Source organism: Temnothorax americanus, unplaced genomic scaffold (genome assembly GCF_048541705.1).
Source record: "Temnothorax americanus isolate GAGA-0224 unplaced genomic scaffold, ASM4854170v1 Scaffold8, whole genome shotgun sequence".
Taxonomy (NCBI): Eukaryota; Metazoa; Arthropoda; class Insecta; order Hymenoptera; family Formicidae; genus Temnothorax; species Temnothorax americanus.
This window is the reverse complement of record NW_027509802.1, coordinates 6463323-6481335: the sequence shown is the minus strand read 5'-3', so window position 1 is coordinate 6481335 and position 18013 is coordinate 6463323. Positions and strand designations below refer to the sequence as shown.

The 18013-nt window shown below is 38.1% G+C and overlaps 1 protein-coding gene and 1 pseudogene across 10 annotated transcripts in view; one reads left to right on the top strand and one right to left on the bottom strand.

The window, feature by feature from the left end:
• Nucleotides 1-18013, bottom strand: part of Ttll5 (Tubulin tyrosine ligase-like 5) — a 184687-nt gene that overhangs the window by 19932 nt on the left and 146742 nt on the right. For 7 of the 9 annotated variants that reach the window (XM_077423646.1, XM_077423649.1, XM_077423644.1 and 4 more), the window contains one exon: nucleotides 12741-12997. The exons of 1 other annotated variant lie outside the window; for it this stretch is intronic. In XM_077423646.1, coding sequence (XP_077279772.1) covers nucleotides 12741-12997 — 257 coding nt within the window. Of the gene's footprint in view, nucleotides 1-7011; nucleotides 7215-12740; nucleotides 12998-18013 lie in introns of all 9 variants that reach the window. One more of the 9 variants, XM_077423645.1, reaches the window with a different exon arrangement.
• LOC143907127 (uncharacterized) overlaps nucleotides 1-18013 on the top strand; it is a 225763-nt pseudogene that overhangs the window by 80715 nt on the left and 127035 nt on the right. The window lies entirely within an intron of this gene.

Below are 18013 nucleotides of genomic sequence, written 5' to 3'. Positions count from 1 at the left end.
TAGCGAAAACCGGATAGCGAGATAAATTTTTGCGATTGCAGGCAATACAACCGCAAAGCGCCGAAAGATTTTCGCGTTTTAGGACGCTAAAGCATAAGCGACAATAGATGTCGGACGACTTGTCCCGGCATCCCCCTGTCAGCAACGCGTCATTTGTGTTAAGCGAGCGCGCGCAACGAGCCATCGAAAATAGTATCAGGAATCGTTTTCGCGCTACACGACTCGCGAACGACGAATTAGATCGCGTGCGAAGAAACTTAGACGCGCAACTCGACGACGCAAGCTCGCCGGTGCTCGAGCTACATCCTAACGTCATCGTAGAACGTGAATTCGAATTCTTAGACGCTAGTCTTTGCGACGCGAACAGAAACCCACGAGATAGCGTCGACAACACAAGCAGCGACAGTGACGCACACAGATTGCCCCCGACCGACGGTGACGCACGATCGGACACCTCGGCCGACACTCAGAGCAAAAACGCAGGAAGAGGAGAATTCTCCCTGACGTCATACGAAAGCGATATATTCGACCCCGAGGAAGAGGATTATACCCCCCGGGCTGACAGAATGAGCCAGCCACGAGCTGCCGCGACCATCGCGCCGCGAGAGGACATATCCCCGGCGCAAATTAACGCGGAAATAGAGCGGTTTAGACCTGCGGAAAATGGGCAACCGTCCGAAGGCGACCAAGGTCGAGCCCCCGAGCCGACGCAGGTAAGCCCCGGAGCAATGAGCTCCGTGCTCAGCGATGTCCTACGCATGATGCGCGACATGCAGGAACGCATGGACCGTACAGAGGCCGCAGAGTTCGAGCGCTCCGTAGAAGTCCTGCGCGCAATCCGCGAGATACGGAAACGCATGAGTCAAATGGAATCCGCCACTCACGACCGCCCCGATGCGCGAGAACGACGCGTACGGACCAGCCAGGGCCCGCTGGACGTGACCTACGGACGAACGCACAGCGACGTCCGTAGTCAGCCAAGGCACCATCTCGGGTTCCTCAGCCTAAAGGAAGCCCGTAACATGATTCCCGAAATGAACGGAGAATCACGAGAACGCGTTCGCGAATTTATTAATGCAAGCACTTACGCTATGAAAAATATACAGCCCGCGGACGAAACCATGCTCCTAGAAGCGATCTTGTGCACAAAGTTCAAGGGCAAGGCAATGACCGACTTCGACACGCGTGATATTCGCGACTTCGAGCAGCTAAAACGCGAACTCGAAACGGAATATCTCGGAAAACGCGGCATGACCCATCTGCAGCTAGAATTCAACTCGCTAAAACAAAAAGCGGGAGAAAGCGCGCAGGAATTCGGGCGTCGAGTCGAGAAGCTCGCGAGAGAACTGTATGAGGCCATGGAAGAAGGCCAAGGGCACTCACAAGAGCAGCAAAAAGCGATATTGGAAAGTATTAAAATGCAAGCTCTGCATAACTTCCAAATCGGGCTGCATGATGATATCAAGATGCTGGTCCGAGCACAGCGATATCCAAGCCTACAGGAGGCAATAACCGGCGCCAGTGCCGAGGAAAAAGTTAGAGGCCCCTCCCCGCGGAACGGACAAGCAGTAAACAGAAATAGATTTAATCAGGGGAACGCGCGAAATGAGGGAAACGCGACTGTGAAATGCTACAAATGTGGTAAGACCGGCCATTACGGGCGAGATTGCCGTACGAGTCAGCAAGCTAATAAATTCCTGCTGCCGCGAGCGGATAAGCCCGGTGGCATAAACATAATCGAGTGTACCTACTGCAAGAAAGCAGGGCACAAGCGCGACGAGTGCTGGTTGTTAAACGGACGGCCGAAATCCGAGCGACCGCGCCGACCAAAACAGGAAAGTGCGAAAAAAGCACCGATAGGCACAGTAAGAAAAACCAAAGCGAGCGAATCTAGCGAGGACGCACCCTCCGACAGCAGTAGCGAGGAGAAAGAGAAGCCGAAAAGAAATAAGGCACGCGCCGCCGAGACATACCGAGTGTCTCAGGTAACGGAGAAACACAAGAAGGGCCCGCTAGATATCATAACACTGCCTATACAGGAAGCGGAACGAGGAGAAATGAATCTTCTATTGGATTCCGGAGCAACTCTAACATTGATTAAAGTAGGCAACCTAAAGGGAAAAACAATGGTGCGAGAGGAGAAACTGGCATTAATCGGCGTAACAGGACACCAAATTCACACGCTAGGAAAAATAAAAGCGACCATAGATCTCGGAAAAAAGAAAATACGTCACACAATGTACGTAGTAAAAGATAACTTCCCCATCGAATACGAAGGAATATTAGGAAACGACTTCTTAACTAAACATAAAGCCGATATCTCAAAACAGTTGAGAATAGGCAAAGCCATGTTCAAGTTACGACCGTATCAAAAAATAAAGCTACCTCCCCGCAGTGAAACCATTGTAAAAGCCGTCACAGATCATAACCGGGTAGGCATAGTGAAAAGCGGTGAACCTGCTCCCGGAGTTTTCATCGGGCATTGCCTCGTAAAACCCGTCGAATTTACTTGCCCGGTCAGCATATTGAACGTGACGGACAAGCCGGTGGAGATCCTCACTCCACACGTAACGTTAGAAGACCTGCCGGCGGACGACGCCGCGAGCGTACTCACGTTACAGGCAAATGAAGAATACGAGACTGTCACTGAGCGACAAAAGAAAGTGCGCGACCAAGTATAGCTCGATCACCTAAACACAGAAGAGCGAGAGGCAGTAGAAAAAATTTGCGATGAATTTTATGACGTTTTTTACCTAGACGGAGATAAACTAAGCGCCACTACAGCAATAAAACACGAAATAAATACATGACCCGATAATGTAAGCCAGTAAATGTAAAGCCATACCGGTTACCCGAGAAACATAAGGCCGAAGTAAGAAAACAAATACGGAAAATGTTGGACGACGGCATAATTCGTCCGAGCACAAGCCAGTGGAACGCGCCAATAGTAGTTGTCGCCAAGAAACCTAACGCGTTCGGCAGAATAAAATTTCGCGTAGTGATCGACTTCAGAAAAATGAACGATCTCACCATGGGAGACTCCTTCCCCATGCCAAATATTACAGACATACTTGATCAGCTAGGCAATGCGAAATATTTTTCTGTACTAGATTTAGCCTCGGGATATCACCAAATCCCGATGCATGAAGAACATAAGCAGAAAACGGCATTTTCGACTCCAGACAGACATTTCGAGCACAACAGAATGCCATTCGGTCTAAAAAATGCACCAGCGGCCTTTCAGCGATTAATGTATGCGGTATTAGCCGGTCTGTTAGGATTAAAATGTTTCGTGTATATCGATGACATCGTTATATACGGAGCATCGCTGACGGAGCACGTTAAGCGGTTAATCGCAGTACTGCACAGACTACGAAAATACAATCTTAAGTTACAACCGAACAAGTGCGCATTTTTACGAAAAGAGGTCATTTACCTAGGGCATGTGATATCCGAAAACGGAATATCGCCAGACCCGTCTAAGTTACGAGCAGTAAAAGAATTTCCGACCCCGAGAAGAGTGAAAGATATACAATCTTTCATCGGGTTAGCCGGATACTACAGAAAATTTATCGAAAATTTCTCAAAGATAGCCAAGCCTCTAACAAAGCTCACAAAGAAAGGAGAAAAATTTAATTGGTCAATCGAACAACAGAACGCGTTTGATCTACTTAAAGAAAAATTAACGACAGCCCCGGTATTGAATTAAGGTAAATGTACCAGTGGCCGCACACTTAAGCCACAATTCAGATTGTGATACAAATTTAGCCCATTTAGACTGTAACGGCCTGCCTTTTGGCTGTTTATATCGAACGCGGACTAGCTCGCCGGACCAGGAGTTCGATGGTAGGCCCAGAGACAGAAGGCAGTTTTGATACGGAACGTGGTTTATTACAGTGGTTCAATTACAGAGTACGGATACGCATTCGGTTTATGCGGCGGACGCGGGCGGATTATATGCTATAAGACGGCCGCGATAATTACAATGCATTCGGTGTATGCGGCGGACGCGGGCGGATTATATTCTATAAGACGGTCGCGATAATTACAAATTTCGGGAGCGCATTCGGTGTATGCGGCGGACGCGGGCGGGTTATACGCTATGAGACGGCCGCGATAATTACAAATGTCGGGAGCGCATGCGGTTTATGCGGCGGACGCGAATCAGGTGGTCCGCACCGGCGCGACGCGGTACGCGTGCGAACGGGCCTTGAGGCCGGCCAATGGCTGGTCGGCCCGCGGCGCGAGAATCGCGGCGCGGGCGCGTGTATGTTATCCGGCGCGGTTTCTTTCTCGCGATACGATCCGGTGTTAATTATGCGGCGCGGAGGTAAGGGAAACGAACGGCCAGGGGCTAGGCTGGTCGATCGGTTGACGAGGAGGTCCGACTGTTCCGGCGGCAAGAACTCTTGTCGAGACGCCGAGCACGCTCGACCCCTGGTTACCGTGGCAGACGGGGTGTCCCGGGTAGGAAGGCGGTCAGCGCTCGAGAACTCTCGAGCGAGGCACAGAACGCTGTACCCCGTTTCGTGAGCTGGCCTAGGAAGCGGAAAGGTACTCGTCTCCGAGGGTAGCGGAGCACAGGTAGCTAGACTCGGATTGGAGTGTCTATCTGTCGCGGCGCCGGTATTTTATACTCGCCCGGGTGGTATGCTAGGGAGGGGAGGCCGATTCCCGCGTGAGCCGCGCCGCCGGCGGAGCGGAGCGGAATCGGCGTGGCGGTAAGCGTGCTCGCGCTCGGCGGCGCTCGGCTCCCCTCGGTTTCTGTCGGAGACCCGGGCAGATGTCGGTGCGGCGGAGTGCCGCGCACACGATCGCAGTTACTTCGTTTAAAAATAAGGTGGGCGCACCGCGCCCTGTCCTCGCCTGACGGAGATCGTCGGGCGGCATCCGGCAGTTCTTCGCCGGGAATGATGCATGTGTGGGGGTGCATCGTTACAAGACGCATGCTTGGTAGTCCAGTCACTATGTACAAAAAAACGGATTATAAAAGACATAATTCTGACCCAGGATTTTTCTTTTGGGGGGTGTTGGGGGGCTCAAGAAAAGCTTAATCTCAAGTTTTCGACCTCTGTTTCCCGCTTGCTTTTTTTACGGGAGTAAAAAATGTGAAAAAATGGTTTTTCCGCGATAACTCGGTTTCTAATAAAGTTACAAGGTCGAATCGGAGCTCATTTTAAAGCTTTTTTTACGCTCTACAAATTATGTCGTATGACATTTTTACGTATGATCGATTGTTTTCGAGACATCGAACGAGAAAAGGAAATAAAGTATGAGAGAGGTTTTTTTAGTTTTTTCTTTTTACTCATTATTGTCGTCCGAACTTGCAAAAATGCTTCAAATAAAACTTGTAGAGCGTAAAAAAAACCTACAATTTTTATTTGTTATTTATTTTATTTCGTTGAAAATTACGCCTTGTAGAGCGCCTCAAAGTGGAGAGTCGTCGTCATCGCGTTAGCGGCGCGTTGGTTACGTCGATACGCGGCACCGAACGCTTTCGCTAAGATTTCCGACTTCATTGACGCAAATAAGTAACATAATAGGTGTTTTTTATAGGATTTTTCCCGCTCTACAAGTTACGTTCAGTGATATTTTGGCGTACGATCGATAGTTTTCGAGATATCGAAAGAGAAAAGGAAAAATTGAGCATTTTTGTTCGTTTTTTTCTATTTTATCGTTTTTCGCACACGAATCTGTATAAACGCTTCAAATAAAACTTGCACAGCAATAAAATTCGTAAAATGTTCTTATTTATTACTTTAATTTCGTTGAAAATTCCATATCGCACTACGCCTCAAAGTTGCAAATAAATCTTGCAAAGCCTGAAATTATTGTAGCTATTTTGAAACCGTCAAGTTTTCTTAATTACACTTACCGTTTCATTGAAGAATACATGAAAGCGTGCAGTTTTATATCTAAGTGACAATATTTGTGAAGTAAGTTTATAAGAAAGAAATACTTTATCGCTGACGCGATGGCGACGACTCTCCACTTTGAGGCGCTCTACAAGGCGTAATTTTCAACGAAATGAAATGAATAACAAATAAAAATTGTAGGTTTTTTACGCTCTACAAGTTTCATTTGAAGCATTTTTGCAATTTTGGACGACAATAATGAGTAAAAAGAAAAAACTAAATATCTCTCATACTTTTTTATTTCCCTTTCTCGTTCGATGTCTCGAAAACAATCGATCATACGTAAAAATGTCATACGACATAATTTGTAGAGCGTAAAAAAAACTTTAAAATGAGCTCCGATTCGACCTTGTAACTTTATTAGAAACCGAATTATCGCAGAAAAACCATTTTTCACATTTTTTACTCCCGTAAAAAAAGCAAGCGGGAAACAAAGGTCGAAAACTTGAGATTAAGCTTTTCTTGATCCCCCCAACACCCCCAAAAAGAAAAATCCTGGGTCAGAATTATGTCTTTTTTAAATGTACATAGTGACTGGACTATGGTACAAATGACTTGAACCATCTTGAAGCTTAGGGTTTCTAGTTTCTAAAACACATGCAATGTTTATTTTAATATTCAGTCATTTATTATTTATGCCGCGAAAATGATAAAAAGGTCAAATGTACCAGTGTCCGCACAGCCTTTACTCGGTATGTCCCAGTGCCGGACCCAGTGTCCGCATAACCTTTATTACTCGGTCCGCACAATACGATATTTAAACTCTAGAAGAGTGAGCACCGATGGATCTCAATCAAATTAGATAGAAATAATTTTTTTTCAAACAAAGCACCGACAATTGAATAATGTAACTTCATACTATACTTGACAACTGTATTTTCATAATACAATAAACCCTCGAAGACCACATCACATCAGATTTACACGAAAGCATTTTGCTTCTACAGTTTGCAATTGTTAAATTATTTATTTATTTGCCGAATCCATCGCTGATATCTTGACATATCGATTTTAGTATTAAGAATGAAAAAATATCCAACTGAGACTAAGAAGTGTAGATGAAGGTAGAGATGCCAAAAAATATGTACTTAAAAACCTGAAAGAAGGGAAGAAAAAACAGCACATCGACGCCTTTACTGGAGCTTTGTTTTTAAGTTTGCCAAATAATGTGCTCGATGGCACTCCATACTGTGCACTCGCTGCTCTTATCGTTGATCCACAGGCCACAGCATCTACAGCACTGTCAACCGAAGATTGGCAATATTTTTTTTTCGATGCCTTCGGCATGATGCAGGATTTCTGCAATGAAATATAGTCCTTCTTTGCATGGAGATCTCATTACATTCAATATTCACTATAATTTATATATTTTATTATAAAATTATCGATTATTAGACAAAAATATATTCAGCCGTAACATAACCTCTCCATGTAAACAGCAAACAATTTTCCTGATAATGGTTGCACAGATTCAGCATGTACATTAGATTTATTGCAGATATATTATTAACAATGAGTACTTGCTTATCAATCGGTTTTCCACACGTTAATTTGTTTTTTTAAATCGAAACACGAGAATTAAAAACCGCATCGATCGAGAGACAGTGTGCTACGCGATTACGTGCGGTTACTGGGACTAGCGAACTTCGCAGAGTTGTACCAGTATCCGAACAGCGTCTCGATAGGGGTACAGCATATGATTTGTGATATTTTCGTTCTTTTATTGTAGTTGGGGGTAAAAACATTTTGTTTCCTTGCTTGTAATACTATGAATTGTGCTGCAGGAATCATATTGCATGAAACTGACCACAATCATGCGCCTAATAAAGCATTAATTGAAGTCCGGTCTGTGAGAGCGCAAATGCGGAAGAAAGCAAAGACGAATTGTGAGCCAACGTCCTCTATTATCTCGTCGGTTGTGGCTGAAGTGTCAACATCGGCTGCCAGACGACTATCTTATGCGAAAAGGCTATCTTGATCTGTTCGATGTGTGCGAGCCGAGTGAGCCAAGTTTAATCCTTTGTCAGAGAATCCTACGTCTGCGGTGATTTTGTCATCCCTGCGGAGTATACTGTTACTGAGAAAAACAAGAAATTTTTTATTTATGATTCTGCGGACAATGATCGCATCTTTGTTTTTGCTACGAAGGCAAATCTAACAGTTCTTAAAGCGTGTAACACATGGTTTGCGATGGTACTTTCAAGGCAGTTCCTTGTATTTTTGTTCAATTGTACACTATTCACGGTCTCGTGAATGGTAAAGTATTGTCCTTAGTTCACATTTTGTGCTGTCGCAGGAAAATTTTGGAATAGTTGAAAACATTAATGCCAGAGCTTTCACACTGTCAAAGGTAGTTATCGATTTCGAATTGTTGTTTATAACTGCAGTCGAGCGTGTTTCCTGCAGTTGCGTCAGTGGATTTTTTTTATTTCCCCATTTTTCTCAATGTATATGGCGGAAGATAGTGGTATCTATGACGAGACTCCTAAGATATCATTGCCACCTTTGACTAGAGAGGATACGGCCTTAGAGGCGTTCAGGCATAATCCCACGGATGGTAGCTTCGCACCACCAGCCGCTCGACCGAGTGCGTGAACCAAATGTCCGAACCTGCGGTTCCTCTCGTACTGAGCAGGATTACTATCGCAATGACTAGTCGTCAGGAGGGTAAAACTAACCTGTCTCACGACGGTCTAAGGACTGCAACAAGGCTACTTTGCAATTAATGTTCGAATGCTTTGCGCGTTAGTATCTATGTCAGAAGACAAAATTCGTGCAGGTTTCGATGCGCTCGTGAATTGTCCGTATTATTTGCCGAACATCAATAAATTGAAAGTATTTATACATTATTTCGAAAGCACGTGGGTGGGAATAATTGGCCGGCGTAATCGGAGGCGTGGTCCGGCATTTAGCGTTGAATTGTGGAACCATTATTATCAGTCGGTGCTTGCATGGTGATGTTGCTCGAACAAATTATAATACCGTTGAGGGTTCGCATCACGCTTTTAATACAAAGATACAAGCATGCAATTTGTGGGTATATAAATTTGTTAATTTGTTGAAGACTTAATTGCCAGTCTCTTACGGAATACGAAATTGAACAAGGTAATTCTGGCACTGAGCCGTCGAAGCAAAAAAAAAAGTACCGTGATCTAGATGTTCGCCTGAAGAATGTCGTTCAACGTTTCGAAGAAACGGAAATTCTTCTTTATCTTTGAGGCGCTGCTCAGAATTTTTTGCTCTAGCTTGCAATTTGTATTGTACAATTATTGCCTGTTTTGCTTCCTCATAGAGGAAGCTTTGTTTTCGTGAATTTCGTATATAAACCTTTGATTGCGTATAAAGTTGGGTTTAATCAACCAAACTTAAGTGATTTATATATGAAATAAAGGTAGAAGAAACCAACGAAGAGATTGGTTTTTGAGTTCTTGATTCAGAGTGTTCTAAAATGTCGAAATATCGCATCAAAATCGCTTGTCCGTGTGTGTATGTATGTGCAGATTTAATGTCTGTGGTTGCTCTAACTTGCGCAAATATTGAGATATCGGGCTGTTTTTTTTTTTTTAATCGATAGAGTATTATTTAAGGAAGGTTGGTATTGAATTTGGCGATGATCGGTAAAGGGTTTTTTTTTTTTTTTAATTTTAATTCTTTTAGATGTGCAGATTTAATGTCTGACTCACTGACTTATCAACGCCCAGCCCAAACCCCTAAACCGAATTTTTACCAAAAGTATATGAAATAGGGGTAGAATTTTCCGGGGAGTGCCACTATGTGTATAGTTTTTTGTTACCGATTTTCTGGAAACCGGTTTTTCTAATTCTTCTAATTTTTCGGGAAATAATTCATCGAAGTTCAAAGAATTGTAGATCAAACAGGGGTAGAATTTTTCGAGAAGTGCTATGAAGTGTATAATTTTTCGTTACCGATCTTTTGGAAGCTAGTATCAAAATTTTTTCAAATAATTTTTACCAAAAGTATATGAAATAAGGGTAGAATTTTCCGGGGAGTGTCACTATGTGTATAGTTTTTTGTTACCGATTTTCTGAAAACCGGTTTTTCTAATTTTTCTAATTTTTCGGGAAATAATTCACCGAATTTCAAAGAATTGTAGATCAAACAGGGGTAGAATTTTCTGGGGAGTGTTATGAAGTGTATAATATTTTGTTACTGATCTTTTGGAAGCCGGTATCGAAATTTTTTCAATCTTTCGGGAATTAATTGACCGAATCTAAAAGAATTGTATATGAAGTAGGGGTAGAATTTTACGGTGAGCGCCATAATGTGTACAGTTTTTGTTACCGATCTTTTTGGAAACCGGTTTTTTTAATTCTTTCAATTTCTAAAAACTATAAGGAAGCAATTGGAGTGTCACTATGTGTATAGTTTTTTGTTACCAATTTTTTGAAAATTTATTTTTCTAATTTTTCGATAACACCAAATTTTAATTTTTTTTAATTTTAGTATTAATAGTATATTTTAGTGTATTTAGAGTTCTATATATATATAAAGAAAGATGTCTTGACAGTATGAAATAGGGGTCGAATAAAAAGATCAGGATGTACAAGATTTATTCCAGGAAAAAAATATATAAAAATTTAATATTTACCCCAAAAAAAAGAAAAATAAATAAATATGTTAAAATGTCAAAATTTGAATAAATAAAATTTCGTTTTAGAAATATTTAATTGAAACTTGATGACATTTATGAGTATATGTTAGGCTCGAACTTCTGAGCCCTAACGGGGTGAAAAAGAGTAAAACGTGTTTTCACGAATTTCTTAATATCTCTTTTTATCAAAAATATATGAAATAGGGGTAGAATTTTCTAGGAAGTGCCATGATGTGTACAGTTTTTAGTAACTGATTTTCTGGAAACCGGTTTTTTTAATTTTTCCAATTTTTACTTTATATATAACGTTTTAGACTTATTTATAAACGATTAGCGACATCATCCTTTGATTTACCCTGGCGTTTTTTAGGAAATTTTGAGATTGCTCAGTAAAGAACTGAAATTACAAACATAATATTAATATAACAATATTAGAGATACATAACAGAGTGATTGCGAGTAAATTACCTTCATTCCTTCTACTTTTTATGACTTTTGCGGCACAAATCCTCGCACAACGTAAATATTAGAGTTAACTACGTCATTTATGAAAAACATGTATTAATTTTTTCTTATGGTTTTGAAATGTGCAAGTAGAAACCTTCGCTCACAAAGCTTCCTCTATGAGGAAACCAAAACAAATAAATACTAATAATTATACATCGAATAAAATACAAACTTCCTCATAGAAGAGTTTTGTGAGCGAAGGTTTCTACTTGCACATTTCAAAACCATAAGAAAACAATGTGCAGGTTTCTATTTGCACACTTTTTCTATTTTTACATGTTTTTTTTTGTTTTGCTATTAGTAGTGTTTGCCATTGAAATATATATTTTGCTGCCGTAATATGCTATGAAGTTTTTTTTCTGAAGAAATTTGTATACAGAGAGATTTCATCCATGAGTTTGTCTGGGGAGAATTTCCGAGGGGAATTTGTGTACAAGGGGATTATGTCCGGAGTGAGTTCGTTCGGGGAGAATATTTTCGGGGGGAATTATGTCCTAGAACCGTCCTAGATATTAGAGAAGCGACACTGAAGATAGTTTGATTGACCAAATCACGTGATTCAGCGCTATATATTGTTTCCTACTAAAATGGTAAAATAAATAAGATTTAATGTTTATAAATATACAAATATAGATGGTCTGTTCCCCAGATAGCCAAGCGTTCCTTGGCATAAGAAAGGAAATAGTTGTTTGGCATAAGTTTCTTTTCAGTTGTCATCATATTGCTTTCACTGCACCGGGACAATAGTAATTTCATTTAGAGCAACTTAAGAGCATTATGCAGACAATTGCCTGCACAAACGAGCGGAAAGCTTGTAGCATACTTATTGCCATAAAAGTTGCTACAATCTGTTGGCAACCGTTTTCGTAAAATATTTAATTCACATTTTTACCAATAAAATCGAAATATGTATATATAGGCAGCTATAGCCATGAATAATGATATATATATGTATATTACTTTTTGAAAACATTTTTTAATTTGAATCTTCTTTTAATCTATTATATTTTTTATTCCTGGCGTATTCTAGAAAAAATGTACATTTGTTTGGGAAAATCAGTCTACTTAATCGATAAATATGAAATATTAAATAAATTAAAATAACAAATATTAGGTTGGTACTGTTGAATATTACATTTTGACATTTTTATCAACTTTAATATTATTAATATAATTTTGTTTTATAATATTACTAATTGTAAATAATTAATTTTAAATTAGCAAATAAACGATTGGATTCAATAGAGCGAAAAATCGATTTTAATGTTATTAATATAAAGAAATTATTAATTATATATGGTATTTTATGTGTGTATTTAAATATATATCTACTTATAAATTAAATGAAAAAAATATTAAAATTATTAGTCACTTTAACACTGCCCAATATATACTAGAATATCCCAATAATAGCGATCAAGGTTAATATTATAGTGGATAGAAGATACAATGAATCTAAAACGAAAATGTCAAATAAACTTTTCGATTCAATGGTTAATATATAATATGGTTAATTATTGAAGCATGGCGATATATTAAAATTCAACGCGGTGTAGGGCCAATAGTGGTGTGTGACTATGCGTTGTTAATGTGTCATCACGTGGTTGGCCCACGTCATCACGTGGTCGGTTTAATTTTTTAACCCTGTATGCTTATATGATAAAATTTTATCTTAACACATATTAACTGTTTTTGTTATAACTTACTTTACGTAATCCACGTGAAACTTGTTTATACTATAGTTGCAAAGATGCATGCAAGGATTCCAAATATATTGACTTCCACCGTCATATTTAACAGCTGCAAATCTCACTAAACCTTCTTCATATAAATAAATTAGCAGAGGATCGTAATTCGTTACAGCGACGTAGAGACGCAAATCGCATTTATGTCCGTCGATTAAAAGCGGATTATTTATGTATTGCGCCACGATGACTGATTCATCTGTCAGGATCTTGTCAGGCTACAACAATATAGTAAGAAATAAAATACAGATGGAAGGTAGTATTATATACTTCGCAAAGTCATTAGTTTAAAAATTGAATTCATACTCAAGTAAATAATTGTAAAGCTTGATGTAGTCTAAGCATCAAATACATGTCCATGACTACTTTATAATCTACAAGCACTCTGTTGGCTAATCAAAGCCCTCAAATCATTATTACAAAAAATAATAGTAAATTCACACACAGCAAATTTTTTTTATTTAAATACTAAACATATTAAATATGCAACATTTCATAATAAAATAAACAAATTATTTCTTAAATATCCAGCACCAGTAAATAACGTGACATTGTCTAAAAGATTCAACCACGTCAAATATGTAATTGCATTATAATAAAATTAATAAAAGACAATTAATAATCTTGATTATAATGACATAATAACCTTACAAAGAATACAGAAACTAAAAAAAACATTTATACATATTTTAAATATATTATGTCGTATCCTTAGAAGAATACTGTAACAACTCAAAAAAATTTTATTTTGAGTTAAGCCCATAAAAAGTATACCTAAAATATTATGCGGTCACTAAATGTCATAAATGAATTGCCAAGTGAATCACACCAAACTTTTTCACACAAGAAATAGTATAATTTTTATTACAACAAAATACCGTAATTGTAATTACGTTAATTATCTCACTATTTAAAAAATTAAATTAAATTTGTTTCTTCTCTCTCCTAAAAATTGTGAATTTTTAAGTTGCGACAGTATGCATACGATATATAATGGTCATTTTAATTTAAAACATTAATTAGCACTTAGTTGTGCAACATTTATATACTATGTAAAGACAAGCATATACATAAGTTATTACAAATAAAATATTAATATATAACTATATTTAATAGATTTATAAAAGTATATTAATCTATTATAATGGTTAATATGCATAAAAAGTCAAACGTTACCGATGACTTTGACCTTGACATGTGTTGTCAAGGTCATCATCCTGAGTGACCTTCAAAAGGTTTTAGCCGGCGGTCGTTGTTTATTAAAAAGTTATTAATAAAAGAAGTTTGAGAAATATAGCATTGCATTGCAGTGTTAGGCTGTTCTTCCGAAAACGTCCGTGCTCTAATTTAAATCATCAAACTTTGTAAATAGGTTCCTTTTACATAAAAAAGACATATACCAAAAGGATATTTAGCGACTCAAAAGTTAAGTAACTTTTTTAACATTTTTAACCTACTGTCTCCATGCATACACACCATATGCGACACGAGTTGCCACATGGGTTTACAACTTCCTACGCGTGAAAAATCCACGCATGTACTTTGCAAGGCACAATATGTGTCTAATTTAACGGTAGTGGAGCCCCCCACAGAGGGGTGGAACCTATTGCTTCCACGCATACACATTCCACGCGAGACGAGTTGCTACATGGGTTTAAAACTTTCCACGTGTGGAAAGTTCACGCATGTACTTTTCCATCCACACAACAATTGGGTTGAGTTAGGTTAGTTTTTTGGAGGTAGAGCCTCCCGCAGGCGGGCCTGGGGGGCTGAACCTCCACGCATACACTTTCCACGCGAGACGAGTTGCCACATGGGTTTACCACGTTCCGGATTTTCTGAAGTTTCGCCAATTATGTTTATGTTATGACTTTGACGGGTATGACTTTACGGATGTTTACATTACTTGCAAGCTGTATTGGTTCTAAGTGTATGCATGGAGGCAGTAGGTTAAAAATGTTAAAAAAGTTACTTAACTTTTGAGTCGCTACAAATCCTTTTGGTATTATATATCTTTTTTATCCAAAAAAAACCTATTTACAGAGTTTGACCTAAATCTGAGCATGGATGTTTTCGGAAGTTTCGCCAAGTCAAGTTTATAGTCTAAGATCCCGACCTACATCGACTTTCACCCATCTGTTTTCCTAATATAAGATATTTTTTATCAAACATAATGAATAAACAAACAAATTGCGGATGGGTTGCCTAATTAAATCAGCTCAAGGCTACCCTTAATTAAAAATAATTTAATTAAATTTTTTTTTATTTCTCTACACTCATTTGTATTCTCAAAACATTCAGTACCAATCAGAAGTACAAAGCATAAGTAGAAAGTAAAAGTTAGGTTGCCTATCGTTTACTGCTCCCTATTACCGGGTTGCCAGGTATAAACAGGTGAGTTGATATTACTAATTTACACTCATCTGTATTCTTTAATTGACCTATACAAAAAATAAAGATAATTTTATTGCGAACACAGTGGTATTAGGTTGCCTAAGCAAAATCGATCAAGACTTGCGGTTGCCGCGCTTTAAAATCCGAATATTTGAGTAAGCGAGCGGGGTGCGACAGAGAAGTGCTGAACGTACTATTCTATGCAATAGAAGAGGACGCAGCATAGCAGTTGTGCGTCCTAGTTGCCGAGTGATAGAGAGTGCGCATGCTCTTTTCACCGTGCGATAGAGAAAGACAACTCTATCGCTCGAAATTTTTTTTGGAGTAATTACGCATTCATATATATCAGTATATATATTCTGTATTTGGAAACATTGTTTATAACCTCTATTCAAGTGAATTGTTATAGAAAAATAAAAAAGTGTTTTTTGTGCGGCTCAAACGATTCTATAATTGATTTTAATGATGAAACATTTAAGAATTGTTTCTTAAAATTAATGTTTCGTAAAAAGAAATTTTAAGTATTATGAGGTTCAATTAACCAAGGACGCAATTAATTCCTTTAAAAAAAAACATTTTTTCATTTTTTTATAACAATTCACTTGAATAGAGGTTATAAACAATAGAGCATGTTTCCAAATACTGATATATATATATATGAATGCGTAATTACTCCAAAAAAAATTTCGAGCGATAGAATTGTCTTTCTCTATCGCACGGTGAAAAGAGCATGCGCACTCTCTTTCACTCGGCAATTACTTCACGCACAACTGCTATGCTGCGTCCTCCTCTATTGCATAGAATAGTACGTTCAGCACTTCTCGCTTACTCAAATATTCGGATTTTAAAGCGCGGCAACCGCAAGTCTTGATCGATTTTGCTTAGGCAACCTAATACCACTGTGTTCGCAGTAAAATTATCTTTATTTTTTGTATAGGTCAATTAAAGAATACAAATGAGTGTAAATTAGTAATACCAACTCACCTGTTTATACCTGACAACCCGGTAATAGGGAGCAGTAAACAATAGGCAACCTAACTTTTACTTTCTACTTATGCTTTGTACTTTCGATCGGTGCTGAATGTTTTGAGAATACAAATGAGTGTAGAAATAAAAAAAAATTTAGTTAAATTATTTTTAATTAGGGGTAGCCTTGAGCTGATTTAATTAGGCAACCCATCCGCGATTTGTTTGTTTAATCATTATGTTTGATAAAAAATATCTTTTATTAGGAAAACAGATGGGTGAAGGTCGATGTAAGTCGGGATCTTGTACTATTAGACAGCATTGCACTGTCCACGCAAAACGAAGTTTACCCTACCTCACCTCACCACTGCTTACAGCGGGCAAAACAAAAGTCTATCATAGCTGTGTGAAGTTGGCCCCCCCACTATTGAAAATCCAATAATAACTATTATCATTCGTTTGGTGATCGTTTGGTGGTGTTTGGTAGTCCATTCCCGACGTTTGGTAGTCAAAGCTGTAACTAATAATGCAAAAAAAAGACATATGCGCGTGAAGTTAGCCCCCCCCCTCTTATAAAACTCGGCTTTCCAGACTGCGTATATCATTTTAACTGTAAGCATTTGTTTGGTGGTCGCATGCTGACGTTTGGTAGTCTATTCCTATTGATTGCTAGCTGAAACTGTAATTAATAATACAAAAAAAGACATACACGCGTGAAGTTAGACCCCCTTTTTATAAAATTTGGCTTTCCAGACTGCATATATTATCAAACCGAACAAGTAACATTTACTTTACCAATAAATAATTAACCTGCATATATTATTATAATTATAAGAATTTGTTTGGTGCATTTAGTAATTAAAAATATAATTGTTAAAGAAGATAAAATATATATGTGTGTAACTATGCGTTTCATAGAAATATTCTTGTAGGATTGCATGTTTAATTATAATCATTAATATTTATTTAATAAGCATTTTATGATGTTTGGTAGTTAATTTTCAATAATTAATAATTAATAATTAAATACACATGGATCAAATTGGTGTAATCCACTTCTAACATCAAAACATTTTTTTCAAGCTTTTTCTATAATAAATCGATACAATAAAATAATATAAAAAGTTTTTTTTAATTCTTCTTGTAGTCATATTTCATAGTTATTTTTTGAAATGTCAAGTAATATATAATCTTTTAATATTTAAAATTGTAGAGCGTAATTAAAATAACGACTAATTATGTTTTGTAATTTTTACGACTATGCACATTTAATGATTACAAAAAATATATAATCATAAAAAGCTCGTTAAATAAATCTAAATTAAATAAATATAATTAAACATGCAATCGTATACAAGAATATTTCTATAAAACGCATAATTACACACATATATATATTTTATTGTCTTCTTTAACAATTATATTTTTAATTACTAAATGCATCAAACGAATTCTTATATTTATAATAATATATGCAGGTTAATTATTTATTGGTAAAGTAAATGTTCGGTTTGATAATATATGCAGTCTAGAAAGCCAAATAAAAAAAGGCGGGTCTAACTTCACGCGCGTATATCTTTTTTGTATTATTAATTACAGTTTTAGCTAACAATAAATAGGAATGGACTACCAAACGTCAGCATGCAACCATCAAACGAATGCTTACAATTATAACGATATACGCAGTCTGGAAAGCCGAGTTTTACAAGAGAGGGGGCTATTTTCACGCGCGTATGTCTTTTTTTTGTATTATCAATTACAGTTTTGATTAACAATGACCGGGAATGGACTACCAAACGTCAGCACGCGACCACTAAACAAATGCTTACAGTTAAAATGATATACGCAGTCTGGAAAACAGAGTTTTACAAAAA